General features: G+C 36.3%; 2 protein-coding genes across 10 annotated transcripts in view; both read right to left on the bottom strand.

Moving 5' to 3' along the window:
- The window catches only part of LOC134221206 (uncharacterized), a 275,521-nt gene that overhangs the window by 100,619 nt on the left and 159,776 nt on the right, over positions 1-15,126 (bottom strand). The window contains exon 1 of one of the 9 annotated variants that reach the window (XM_062700403.1): positions 6,320-6,523. The exons of the other annotated variants lie outside the window; for them this stretch is intronic. The gene's annotated coding sequence lies outside the window, so the exon portion shown is untranslated. Of the gene's footprint in view, positions 1-6,319; positions 6,524-15,126 lie in introns of those variants that run through there. 9 annotated transcript variants of the gene reach the window in all.
- On the bottom strand, positions 1,214-2,680 carry LOC134226406 (zinc finger protein 544-like). Its single transcript, XM_062707167.1, has 2 exons — positions 2,522-2,680; positions 1,214-2,446 (listed from the first exon to the last, which is right to left on the bottom strand). The coding sequence occupies exon 2, from the start codon at positions 2,432-2,434 to the stop codon at positions 1,232-1,234; it is 1,203 nt and encodes a 400-aa protein (XP_062563151.1). The 5' UTR covers positions 2,435-2,446; positions 2,522-2,680; the 3' UTR covers positions 1,214-1,231.

Below are 15,126 nucleotides of genomic sequence, written 5' to 3'. Positions count from 1 at the left end.
GTTGTGAACTGCCCAACCTTTCTTATTCGAAAATATTTTGTAAACCAAGAATAACAAAACCCAATCAGCAGTTTTCAAGTATTCGTTTTAAAATATTCGTTTGCAAACACAATCCAATTCATTTTTTTAAGTACAAGGCAAAAAGATACATCATCTGTGCTAAAAAACTGTTATTTTATTTTTATGAATATACAACAATAATAGCACAGACAATATGATAATAGGCAATATGATAATAGGACAATATGATAATAGGACGTAGATATTTTTCGATGTTCAGTTATATTCATTGTCCAAATGTCAATTGATTAATTAGATCCACATTTTTCTCAGTTTTTATTTTAAGATTTTTGGTCCTTTATTTTTTCGAATGGGTAGGGACACGGCAGGTATTTTCGTCTGTTCGTCATAGTCTCGAAAACCAATAAAAGAGACGCTTTTTTGTAAGACTCATACGTACAAAATTGTAAGCTCAGGAGAAACGTTCTGCTATAGTGGAGTTCTAGCAAATGTACGTTGCTTTCGTTGGTTTTAGTCCCTACGACGATGGACGGAAATACCTGCCGTGTCTCTAGTTGTCCTAAATGTAAAATAAACGTGTCATTTGACACGATGTCTTTTGCATGACACTTGAGCTCTCACGCCGCACAATGGAATTTTTTTTTCCATAACGCGAATAAATTTAATATCTCGGTTCTGTATGGGCGGTTTGCGCTGAAATTTTGACACAAATCGTATTTTTGTCCCCCGCATGACTAAAGAAGCTAAAATTCCGCGGAATTTCGTTTCGAACCACTTGAAACGAAATTTCTCGGAATACCGCATATCCTTAGATATCTGGTAGCCCAACTTGCGAACAATACCGTTTTGACTCAAATCCTGAATAGATTCATAATCCGAACATTTTCAACAAGGAGTTTTATTTAAAATATTTCGTTATTATTTCCTAAATAAACGAAAACCAAGGACAACATAATTGTCCTCCAATGAGATAACGTTGAAAGTTTGCATTTTATTGCATTCAAGGTGTGTTCGGAAACAATTTTTACTATGCGGCATTTGAGAAAAAGTTTGGCAGAATAAAATCATTCAGTATTGATAGTTGCCTGTTGACTGTAAAATAGAAAAGTAAAGAAAGAATTTTTCATTTGTTACGCCAATGAGTAATATGATCACTATTTGGATTATTTTGGGATTCGTAATAATAGAACAATTTGGTAACAATGTTTATTTATTTCGTCACTGTTTCACGTTGCTCCATCCCCTCCCACGAATCACGCAACGCATCAACCTTCTTTCCTTGCTTCTTTTTGTTCTTCGGTAGAAGCAGTTCGGCAGCATCGTTGTTCAACTTGCGGCGGTGTTTGTTTTCGTGCAGCTGCAAATGATCTCGCCGTACAAAACCTTTACCGCAGTGGTGGCATTTATGGGTTGCCTCCGTATGGACCGCTTTCACGTGGCGAATCATGTCGAACTTGTAGTTGAACTTTTTCGGGCAGTACTCACAGACAATGGACTTTTGTAGCTCCTCATGGCGACGTTGGTGCTTTTCCAAATCTTCCAACAAACAAAACCGCTTGCCGCATGTGCCGCATCGCTGTTCCTTGGGACCAGAATGGTGGGCGTTGTAGTGCTGAGTCAGGCCGCCTTTGCCGCTGAAAGTACGATCGCACAATGGGCAGGCATAAACACCAGTTGGGTTGGTGTATTTGGCAGAAATGCGTTTTTGCATAGGAAGTTTCGCAGATGATGTCTTTTTTGAGAACACTGTCTCTACGATTTCAAGTGGAAATCCCTGCTCCGCAAAATCTGGAGTTTCCTGTTTCACATACACTGGATATTCTTGCTCCACACTTTTCGGATATTCCTGTTTCCAACATTCTTGATATTCTTGTTTCACGCAATCCGAATATTCCTGTTTAATATATTCAGGACATTCCTGCTTGATTTTGATAGGTTTTTCCATGACCGAAATGCAATCAGTCTCCGGTGAAGATTCTTGAGATGAACTTTGCTCAGTCTTTTGCTCAAGATTACAGAGAGGAGAACTATATTCTGTGTGCACGATAACTTCTTGAGCAACCGGTTCGCGCAAATCGAGCTGTGAGAAGTGATCCGACGGCTGGTAGGACTTCAGTTCACAATAGTTGTTATTGTTGTTATTCTGGTCCAGTGGACCATCGTCAGTAGTTGGGACGTAGGAACAGGAAGGAATGTGGGATTGTAGCTCCCACGAGAACGGATAATCTTGTTTATAACATGGTGGTCCGCTACCGTTGGCAACGCTGTCGTAAAATGCTTCGATGTCAGAATAGCTCGGATTTTCCTCTACCGGTTCTGGCTTATGATAATATGAATCCGGTGATGGTGTGTACGGCACAATTGGTCTGAAACTAGTCCAGAAATCAACGATGGGTACACAAGACTGATCCATTGGAAATGGTTTCTTTTTGTTGGAATAAAATAAAACAAAAACAAAATGAATACACTTAAATTCTTTTGTTTTTTCTACATAACTTACCTTGGATTTGATTGAAATGTTTTCAAAGTCTAGGCTTGTGCAGACTTGTTGATATGGCTCAGATCTAAGCGTTATTATTTTCAATTTCTGTCAGATGGAACGTAGCGAAGACACTAGTTTCAGAGCAGCACACAATATAGGACTGAGTAAAGTTTTCCATCATTGGTAGCGCATCTCACTACGCACACACCCTTATTCGTTATAACCACAATAGAATGACATATTGTTGCTATAATTGACGAATACTAATAAAAATAATAAGAATACAACCGATGAACTTGGTTAACTTTGTCAGCTCCCACGGCATGGCACGTATCGCACAGATTCAAAATGATGTAAAAAATTCTAGAGAGAAAGTCCAGCAAAACGTTATCAAAATCTACGACGAGGAAAAAGTTTAGAACAATACTATTTATGCATTTTCGAAAAAAATCACACAGAAATGGAATAAAGTTCCAAATATTTACTTAAAAACTCTTCCCGCAATCTCCTTACTGAATGGTTACTTCAATACCTCTTTCTAGGGAATTCAATACGCATGAAATCCATTCCATTCCAAATTCAAGAAGTCCAGAATACCTGCTTCATCAGATTTATTGTAGGTATTTATTACGAGCAACTAGCCTGGCCTTGCTCGTAAAAAAAGCATTAAATGGGAGGGTAACGAGACAAATTGTCTTGTTCACTTTAGATATGCAAACCGTGCCGCAAAATTACACAATCTAAAGTTTCAGCAAAATTGGAATTGTGGATAAAAACTCAAAGGTTCAGCCCAATCGGGTTGTACGCAAAGGTGACGTTGAACTACGTAGCTGTATTTTTTTTCTTTATTAGTGATTTTTTAATATTTGATTAAGTTCATCACTGAACGTAGCTGTATGTAATGTACAGGTTTTCGACTATTCTGTGCAATGATACCAAAGCAAGCGTTTTTCAAGCCCAGCCTGAATCTGCTTTCGTTGTTTATCCTATGCTCCTGAGATTGAGTAAGCATAACTGGTGATGTATATAATTTTTGGACCAACATTTGAAAATGAAGATAAAAATAAAATTCAAATGATCAAGGATGAACGACACTCTCAAGCGTTCACATATCCAAATCACCAATTGATAAAAACTCGCTAGAGAGTAAGAATCGTTCGATAATTGTATCTCGATTAAAAGCATTGGTAACAATGCCAAACATCCGATTGAACTTCATTGTTGACATTAAATTGGTATCAATTAGGGATCCTACATTCAGAGATATGCAAAAGCGGCCATCTTGAGCCAATCGAGCATTGAGAACTGTCAAAATCTGAGCCAAATGAACATCGTTATTGTTGCAGATCGAAAGGTATTGCGATTTTGGTGAAATAGATTTTATGAAAAGTTTTATCGAATAAACAATTTGTTTTGCTTTCGTAAGTAAAAGTAGTCTAGTTGATGCCTTATATCGTGTTCATTCGTATTGCTCTTTAATTTCAACGAAAATGCACTGCCAGAGGATAGACAAAATAATCAAAAAGTGTCTTCGAATGTAAAGTCATGTACAAGCCTAAACATTTTTCACTGCGGCAAGTGCTGGCAGCGTTTGTTTACGAAAGTAACAGCGTTGCTAAATCGTCTGGAAAAGTATTCGCACATCTTTTAATATAGGATCCCTAGTATTAATTAGGTTTACTTTTCTAGACCAATATTTGAAAAGGGTGTAACAGCCAAAATTCATTCCTTCTTATTCTTCGTCTGCATATATAGCTATATTTGTGGACAAAGAATCAGAAGGAATGAATTTTGGCTGTCACGCCCTTTTCAAATGTTGGTCTAGATTTAAATGATAATCGATTACATAATTTGAAAAGCACAAGCTGCAACCATCACCGACGCTATAGAGACTTACCACCCGTCGCTAAGTCAGTCTAAACCCCTGGTGGCTCATTACAGAAAAACCCATTGCGAAAGCTGGGCTGTCAACGGCGTTATTGATAATAATTATTATTCCTTCACGTGAATTGCGTCCGACTTAGCGTTTACTCCGGCAGACACCTACGAATCAGCAAAAACGAGCCAAAGAAAGTTTACCAGAACGCATTCACTGCAGCAGCGAAGAAGATTCCGAGCCCCTCTACTGGCATCAACAGACGTAAGCAAGAAGCTACCGACAAACGCCCCCAAGCTTTCCAAGGAAAACGCACGTTTAAGTTAGCATAAACTAACTGCACCAGCTAAAAGCCCTGCAATGGCGGACATAAAAAAAAACTCTCAATGAATAACTAAAGAAATGCTAATAAATTACTAAGTTGAAAAGCAGGCCAAGTTCTAGTTGGAATGTAGTGCTATGGAAGAAGAAGCTTGCGATGCACTTACGAGATTGACTGATTCACCGAAACCAAATGCTAAACTGTTAGCAAGTTTTTAATAGTAAATATTATCATACATAGATATTGTAACACACTAGAGTCAGTTTTTGCGCGGAAGATATGGGCCGCGTAAATTAAAACAACGTAAAAAACCGCGTAAATCCCAAAGTATGTCTGAAGGAACCGAGGAAATCCAGAAATTCGCGTGAAAAAAAAAATCGCATAAAAAACCATTCCTGTAAAAATAACCGCGTAACAAACGACTTCAGTGTACATCGGGTATGAAGCGTTGACTCTTCCTTGATTGAATTGTCTAAGAAAATTGAAAATCCATCGAGAAACGGCTGGGATATTAACGATCGAAGTCTATCATATTTTCGTGACGCTTTTCATTTTTTTTTGCAATCGTAAAGTGTACCCCAATATAGAAAAGACAGACGTAGTTCTACGTCAAAAGTGGTTTGGATGGGTAATGGGAATGGGATGGGAATGTGGATGGGTAATTATGGGATGCTTTCCATGGTGAAAAATTGAATAATTGATGAATTTTAAGAAGTGAAATAAATGTTAATCAAACGTTCATCAAACCTACTTATGTGTTACATAGGACCGATTAAAAAACCTGGCCCAGCGTTTTCTAAGGATAAGAATGTGTTCAACGATATCAACTTCAGCTGACATAAAATTGTATGTGGTTTGATATGGCTGGAGCATCCCGAATATTCGTGTTGTATCCCCGCACTCAATGACTCATCAAATGAATTTTTTCGTTTGAACTAAAACTCTTTCGTTTTACAATTGAAAAGTAACTCTAAAGTTATTTTTTAAAACAAAATGTTGTTTTAAAAACAAAATTTTGTTGACCAAATTTTATGAAATTCGGTCACAATATTTTTTGATATGCAAAAAATGTTTAGGCCATATTTGAGCATTATTAGTTATAGAAAACCCCTCTTACAATACAATAATAGAACAAAACCTCCCAAAGCCGTCATTTCCCCTATTTATTTATGGAAATTTTCATATTTTTTATTGCTCTTTAAAGAGCAAAGTCTTTATTGTCTTTATTGATTTCTTCGTGAAAAGTTTTATGTGGAAAAAAATATTTATTTTCTGGTAAATTTTGTAATTGTTTACTGCTAATATTGTTTTACTTATGGAATGTTTGTATTTTTTCCGTGGATCATTTCGATTTTGTTATGGAGAATTCTTCTTTTATAATTGCAATTTTTGCTTTTAAAAGTGATGATTAATTTTTGTTTTGTGAAAAATTCTTAGTTGTTTGTGAAAATTTTGCATTTTGCAACAAAAACTAAATTCCACATTTACAGCCACATTGTTCCAATGAGACCTAGTCACTGGATCTAAATGCTTGGAAATATATACAATATACATATTATAAATGTTACATACATGCATGAGCACTGTATTACCAATGCTGAAAATATTTTGTACAAACCCAGGGCGTGATATTCCTTTATAGCTCTTCCAACAGGAATTCTCCAGTCTTCTCCATCTTCATGTATATATTCTATATATGCATATATTTCGTGCTTCTATCCTGGATTATCATGGAGCTTATTTTGATTCCTATTAAAACTTTCTCTGATGGAGGAATTTTAAATGAGCTGATAAAATACGTCCACCTGATGACGCGGCTTACTTCGATCTTCTCCATTTGGTTGAAACGGTTATTAGGTCGAAAACGGTTTGGCGACAGAAAATGTCATTTGGCCGAAAGCGACATACGACGGAAATGAGTAATTCGGCCAAAAAAGCCGTTTGCTTCAACGTGTTGTTTGGCCAAATTATCAATTGTATATTTCGGCCAAATGACATATTTGGCCAAACAACTTTGGGCATTTTGGCCCTCGACCGAAAACTTTCGGCCAAACAGTCCTTCCCGTTGTTTGGCCGAAAGTCATTCGACGGAAAGCAAGGGGTAACCAATACTAAACTTTCGATTATATTGTACCGCTCATAAAAAAATCTACTCCTCCGCTTATTTTAAGTCACAACGGAAAATAAGCGCCAGATAGTCCACTGAGAAGAACATACATCTAGAAAAAAAAAGTTCGATGTTTTTGAAAAATTGGCTGCCACGTGGTGGATTCTAGCGGTGATGCTTTGATAGCACGTGCTATTTGTACTGCAGATAAATTTTATAATCTATGGTAGCCGTAAAAGATACGCTCGCTACATCAGCTACAGTAATAATAATGAATGTTTTGGCCAGTTTTATGTACGAAACACGTTGCTGATACTTGTTGCTTGTCATCTGGTGCAGCAGAACTACAATTTATCAAGAGGCTCGCTCTAGCGGAGCGACTGAAGTAGATTTCAATCGTTAAGGGGTCCATTACTAGCACTTACTCCCTATTTAAAAGTTAGAAACTTGCAGGCTTTTTCGCCAAAGTTGTTTGTAATAGTATTTGTTATAACATTTATTTGTCAGAAGTGCTAAGTAGTGGTTTCTTCTACAGAGCTGAATGCTTCAGCAGAGTATTACAAATTTCGTTTCAGATTCATGGAATACGAAAGAATATAAATGAGAAAAAAATAACTTCCGGTATAAAAAGATCGATCTATCAATGCGGTAAGATGCATGGTCACATAGCAAGATCGTGCTGAAGGTGGCTGGGTACGATTCCCGGTTGAGGAAATTTTTGGGTTAGAAATTTTCTCGAATTCCGCTCTTAAAAGACAACGAACAACGATAAAATAAAAGCAAAAATTATTTCAAATCATAACAAGCCATAATAACAAATTTATCAAACTTGTATACAAGTGCGAAAAAACAGAATCGGATAGGTAGCCCCCGCAGAAAAGTGATGATTCTCGCTTTGTTCTCGCTTATTTTGTGTTAGAGCCCGTATAGCTGTGTAGAACGAGTTGAAATGCTTCATCAGAACCAGTGCCCCCCTCGTTTGGAGCTTTTTTAAAAGAAATTTATCATGAGGTATATCCTTCCGAATCAGTTCTTCATGACAGCTTGCGAAAAAAGTCTCTCGCGGTATGCTACACATTGTATATGTATACAGAGATGATGATTCTCTACCATTTAGTCGAAAGACATTTCGTCGAATGACATTTAGTTGAATGACATTTGGTCGGAGGGACATTTAGTCGAACATGATTTTGAATCCACGAGAGTCAGAGGACATTTGGTCGAATGACGTTTGGTCGAAAGCGATTTTTGAATAAAAAATCTTGGTAAATTTAATCTAATGACGTTCCGTCGAATGGCTATTTGAAAGAAAAGGCAATAACAATTTAGGCAATAACAATTTAAAAATAAATTATTTATGTTTCTAAAAGTCACATATTTATTGCTTCGATATTGTCCAAAAAATGATGGGTGTGATATCCATCCATAAAATATATTAACACTCCATATTCACTGATCCAACACTCTTTATTCGACACAACTACCATCCACTTGCACATCTCACTCCATCTCTCTACACACTGCCTGCTACACTGTTATTCAAGAATACCACATCCTCCCCTGACAGAATTATGGGTACACAAAATAAATATTTAATATAAATGCTGAATTCCATTGTCAAACTGGGTTTTTGTTCTTTAGTCCGTATTGTTGGTTCATTTAAGGTGTCGTGACCGGTCTGCCCATGGGGTACGATTATCCGATGAATAGCGTTGATAATCTTACTGGTATTTATGTTGAAACCCATCTTCCTCCGGCGATACTAAAAAAATACTTGAACAAAAATAATACAAAATAAAAATTATAAGTAAAAGAAATAAATAAAAGTTATGATTCGTTACAATTAAAACAATATTCTAACCCTATCTTTTAAGTCACTTACGTTTTCGCTGTTTGGTTTTAATCTCATTTGATTTATCGGAACCATATTGATACATTGGCCCCCCTGTAGTACGCATATCGAAAGCAAGTTCAGTAAAAGCAAATTTCAGAATATGACCTGTAGACTTGTAGAAGATGCAGTAGGCTTTTCAAAATACCCTCGCAATCGCTGATTGAATATCATCATGGAAAGACATGTTTACGTCCAGCGTCCTTCGATCTATCAATGAGGATGGTCCCAATAATATTTTGACATGTTACTTCGCTGAAAATCACTTCTAGCTGCCAGCAGCCGTAAAAATTGCAAAACAATGTTTCATGCACCAAGTTTATAGAACCCATCGCTGTTTGGCGTTTAAATCTGTTGTGTTCTCCCTGCTACTATTCGCTTCCAAATCCTCCATAAGCTCATGGAAGAATATAAGCTGGAAGAATCGACAAATAATGTAAAGGAAAACATGGGAATGGGATATGAAGGTGTTTAAGAGAACAGTAGTAGTAAGTAATCAACTAAAGTGTGAAAAGATTATCTCTTGCTCCCTGTACCACTGCAATAACGTTTTCTCTAACATGCGACTATCTGACTGCTACTCTTTTCACTCGAATTTGTGCGTACTTAAAAACATTTGAAGAAATACTGGAGGTTTGCTGTTTGTGTGAGGCTACTATTCTGTTTTTAAATTGGCAGATTGTTCTGAATAGGAAGTTAACCCGGGATATTGCGGGCATAATGAAAAAACGATATACCATGCAATCAAAATTACATATGCTATATTTACAATTTAACTTACAGCTAAAATGCGTAGATAACTCATTCAAGAAATGAAAATTGGTGCCGCTTGCCAAAGCACATTGCATTAACCAAGGCATCAGCCATATACATTCCAAAACTTATACTTTTGATTAACTTATAAATATTATTAGCTTTTTGGTATAGGATCTATCATCAGGTAACATAAAGAAGTGTAAAGTATTTTAAAATGGATTTTTGCAATAACTTATAAGGTTTTTATTCACGTGTACACTATTTAACACATCTATTATTTCACCTTTTTTTAATCTATTTGTACTGTGCAAATTTTGTGAATGCTAACCTCACTTTTGACCAACAATAAGGTATATTGTCACTATTCTTTCATACTATTGTTAGCATGCAATTAACTTAATTTATATACATTTTATTAATTTATATATGAATTTCTGTCTGTCTGACCCTTATAGACTCGGAAACTACTGAACCGATCGACGTGGAATTTTGTACACAGATGTTTTTCGGGCCGGAGAAGGTTCTTAAGATGGTTCAAGATCCCTCCCCATTCTAGAAAAAAAACTTCGATCGATTCAATCATAAATACTACTTAAAATGATTTCTATTTCCTGCATTATATGTACACATTCTATCATTCTATAAATTTTGCAAGCGAAAACAATCACCGAATTTCAACATATTGTTATTTGTCTAATGAATGTTACCAAACCTATAATAACATACAAACAAACATTCACAAAGTTTATGCTAAGATAGCTTTGAAAATTAATCTATTTTGAATTAAAACGTTGCACTGATGGGGGATACGGATTATAAACAAGTATAAACTGCAAATAATCGAAGGAAAAAAACGCGTTTAACATAGACTTTTTACAGAGTGCACAATTCGTAATTATGCGGGATAGCATAGCAAAATTTGGTTCACCGATTGATTTTAAATGGTAGTTCTACTTGACTGCACATTAACCTTCATTGTTTACAGTCTACGAACCACGTTACTCATACAGCCCGGTCTTCAAAAACTGTACTCACTATGGTCAAAATATTAACGGACTACAGTACGATTATGGTTCAGTAACCATTTATTTATTATGGTGCCACGTGGAAAGTAAACCATTTTTTAAAATGGTTTGGCTCCAAGGATATTCAAATTTGTTGATATTCTTCTTCAACATGCAAATTTTATATCATTTTACCTTTTAAGCATTCGTTTAGTTTATTTATTTTTAATGTTTAACTTTATGGTACATCCTTACATACGCCTTAAATGTTCATTGGTCTTTACCGTCTTTACATCTTAAATTGCCATTGGTATTTACCCGTCTTTTTTATACAAACTCATCTCAAATCAGATATCAGGTGACTTTGGGCATTACCCGACTAATCTATTTCAATTCTCCAATAGAATCAGATGGCCTTGAGCTCAACCACACTCATCTCTCACCGAACAAACACGGCCTTGGTCTTAATCCGGCTTATCTCTCTCAATTATAAAACAAACATTTGGATGGCCTTGAGCTCAACCCGACTCATCTCTTTTCACTACGAAACAAACACCAGATGGCCTTGGGCTCAACCCGACTCATCTCTTTTCACTACGAAACAAACACCAGATGGTCTTGGGCTCAACCCGACTCATCTCTTTTCACTACGAAACAAATACCTGATGGCCTTGGGCTTCACCCGACTCATCTTTCACCGCTATGGAACAAACACCAGATGGCCTTGGGCTCAACCCGACTCATCTCCTTTCACTACGAAACAAACACCAGATGGCCTTGGGCTCAACCCGACTCATCTCTCACCTATATGAAAGAAATACCTGATGGCATTGGGCTTCACCTGACTCATTTTCACCGCTTTGGAACAAACACCAGATGGCCTTGGGCTTAACCCGACTCATCTTTCGCCGCTATGGAACAAATACCAGATGGCCTTGGGCTCAACCCGACTCATCTCCTTTCACTACAAAACAAACACCAGATGGCCTTGGGCTCAACCCGACTCATCTCTCACCTATATGAAACAAATACCTGATGGCCTTGGGCTTAACCCGACTCATCTTTCGCCGCTATGGAACAAATACCAGATGGCCTTGGGCTCAACCCGACGCATCTCATTCCGATATTAATCGAACACCTGATAACAGTGCGATCAAATTAACACAAATCATAACAGGCTTCATTAATTCTTAGAAGGTCCCAGAGTAGACGCGACGTGTTGAACTCGAAAACTGTATGCAAAAGAATATCAATCAATATTAATGAGCTGTCAAATCGTATGGACGCTTCGCTTCCCATCGCACTTCGCATTTAGTCTGACCGCGCCCTTACGCATTCGCATACCAAACTAAGCACATAGTGTCACTCTTTCAATGAAACTTTAGATACGAGATTGATATACTGCATGAATAATTGGTACTGCCCTAAAAAAATTTCATTTCTACGATATCACGGATACAAAAACCCTTCATGAATACTTCATTCAAAGAATAAAATCAATTAAACAATAAGTTAAATAATATTAAACCGAATCATGATTAATCCTGTATTTACTTTTGATTCTAATTACTTTTAAACTAATTCTTTATTTTGAATCGTTTTACTTAACCGAAACTATGGTAAATAAATCAATTTGGCCACTGAGCATCACTTGTAGGATCGATGCAGTTCACCTTGTTCTTAATACAATATATTATTGAGAAAAGCACTCAATCTTGAGCTGAAAAATCAAGTTGTTGACGTTATTTTTTTTCTTCCTTTCTTTTTTTTTCACTCATATATAAAATTAATTTTGAAAGTATTTATAAAGTTCGATACATTGACAGTAAGCTTAGCTTGACAGCTCGGCTCATAGTAAAATCAAAATAGGCATGTTCCATAGATCAAATTACTAAGTTTTTCAAACTTATTTCCAATCGTTCCGTGCATCAAAATTATCGAAACTTATGATTTAGCCACAGTTTTCATATTACTTTCAGGATGCGCAACAATCTGAATACCCAAAAAAAAACTAGCCCTGTGTAGTTTCTACTCATTTTAGACCCTTCATCTTTTTCCGTGCACACCGTCGAATTCATTTCCTTTTTTTTTTCAGTGTTGGCGGAGTCGGCTGTCACTCATTATGGAAGCCGTGGAAGCAAAAAGAAAAGATAAACAACTTACCGCTCGATCACAAACAAGTTTTTTTGTACATATCGAAGTATATATCGCATTCCTTTCCAGCGCACTTTTGTCGTGGCTAGGATCGCCAATGTGATATCCATCCATACAATATATTAACACTCCATATTCACTGATCCAACACTCTTTATTCGACACAACTACCATCCACTTGCACATCTCACTCCATCTCTCTACACACTGCCTGCTACACTGTTATTCAAGAATACCACAGTGGGTTCATAAAAAGAATAAATAATACGAAAACGGTGAATATTCCGAGAATATTCCCGACTGTGTATTGACTTTGGCGAACCTCTCTAACCGACTACGATGAATCTATTCCACCTGGTCAAAAGAAATACAGTCGAATGATGTTTCGTCATTTTGTCATCAGTACCTAATATTTAGCTATTTCTGTAGATTTTCAATTTTTCTATAATCCACCAGACTTTCCAGAAGTTTCCGTTAAATCAGGTGAAAAATCCTCATCAGCATTCGTATTCGTTTCTTCCGCTGCTGATTGAACTTCCTCACGTCCACTGAATTCCTCTAATCAGTTTATCCATGTATCTTGTGGATTATTTATTCAAATCTAACCAAAAGTCTATTGAAGAATTATCTATTTACCCAATTACCTATTACCGACTAAACACTTTCAACATTTGATTAAATTTCCATTCGACTTAATGTCCTTTCGACTAAATGTCCATTCGACCAAATGTCCATTCGACTAAATGTCCATTTGACTAAATTTCCATTCGACGAAATGTTCATTCATTTTTTTCATTTCATTTATTTAGTCTACATCTAAACAGATAACACTGAATCAACAATTTGACGCCACAATACACGGTTCGAGGCCGCATCTCTCCATCCTCGAATACAGATCCAAGATTTTTCTACAGAATGTGTTCAAAAAGCTGCCCGACAAAATCTAGAGCGTGAAATCCACTGCGACACCCGAGCAAAAAAAAAAAGTTTTTCTACAGTTTTCTTTTGTTCGGGTTTTTGATAATGTTTTAGAATATTGTGTTTTGAGATATGTATTTTACAATGATATGGAAATGCTAATATCATCTTCCAAACTTGGACGTACATGTTCATGGTAGCATTAGAGGCGAAAGTATAGAATTGATAGTTCCGTTAGGATACGGCAGGCATGAAGAATGTTTTTATAGAAGTCGATTTGAACATGTACGTCCAAGTTTGGAAGATGATATTAGCATTTCCATATCATTGTAAATCGTTTAACTTCACGTAGAAGTAACACACACGAAATCATTAATTTATATGTATTTTGTTAAAGATACTGTATGTTTTTATGTATTTTGGCAGCTAGGCATTTACGTTATTCAGAAAGCTAATTTATTATAGAAGAAGCCAGTGGCTAAAGCTCAGTTGGGTCTGATGAGGCTCATTGATTTTTGTTCCAATTTTTTAAAGTGTTATTTTTGAAAAAAAAAATAGGCTGTGTTTCACCTGTATCCAGTTTATACTCAAATCTATATATTCCGTGTATAGTAGAAAAGCGAAAAATTGTTTTCGATAAAATGAAATATCTGCAGTTATCAGACGTCGCAACTCATTTCTGATTAGTGCGCATGATAGTACATCCATGCGTGCATGATGCGCACTACTAATGAAATATTTCAAAGCGTCGCGACTCGCGTCGCAGCGCGAGTGCTCAATCGCGCGGTCCGGTTTGGTGGCGGCCCGACAATAATCAAAATGAAATGGTCTGTGTTCGTATCCGCATAACTCGAAAACGGCTGAATGGATTTGATTCATCCCTTCAGATATGTTCGTTATCGTTTCCGACGAGTTTATATGATATTTACTTAATCAGAAATCATTAGTTAACTTAAGTAGATTAAGAAAAACTAAATTAAAGATTCGTATAGAAATTTTGCATGGGCAGTTCACAACATTTTCGCCTACTATGCAGGACAACGTCTGCCGGGTCGACTAGTTAGTACTAAAAATGCTATAGCACCCGCTCACAAAGAGCATTCTCCTTCCCTTAAGATATGAAAGATAGAAATATGCGCTCAAACATCATAAGTAAGTAAAATATAAGTATACAGATTTTCTTGTTTCAATTTAATTTGACTTCAATTGATTATTAAGCAGTTATTTCCGCATTATCGATTAACGGTAAGGTGCAAGTATCTTAACCAAGTATCTTAACCAAACCCGCATACAGTACCGAGTTTGGGCTATATCTCCATATTCGAGCATTTATTAAAAATATTTTAGAAGTTTTGGCGAAGTTTTAGCTCTCATTATTTAGCCAAATTTACTTCTAAAACCAATCGAGTTTGTTTGAAAACAATGTTTTTTTAAAAGTTGGCTAAATTGGGCACTGAATTATAGGCAAAGAGTACGCTCACCCTACTTATGGAAATAATAAATAGATCTACAATTAGGCCGATGAAATGAGTATATGATGAGAAAAAGAAATATTTATCGAAAACTACACTATAAAAATTGTAACAAAAATCAGT

Source organism: Armigeres subalbatus, chromosome 3 (assembly GCF_024139115.2).
Source record: "Armigeres subalbatus isolate Guangzhou_Male chromosome 3, GZ_Asu_2, whole genome shotgun sequence".
Taxonomy (NCBI): Eukaryota; Metazoa; Arthropoda; class Insecta; order Diptera; family Culicidae; genus Armigeres; species Armigeres subalbatus.
The sequence above is the reverse complement of the archived record's forward strand: the minus strand, read 5'-3'. Positions and strand labels throughout refer to the sequence as shown.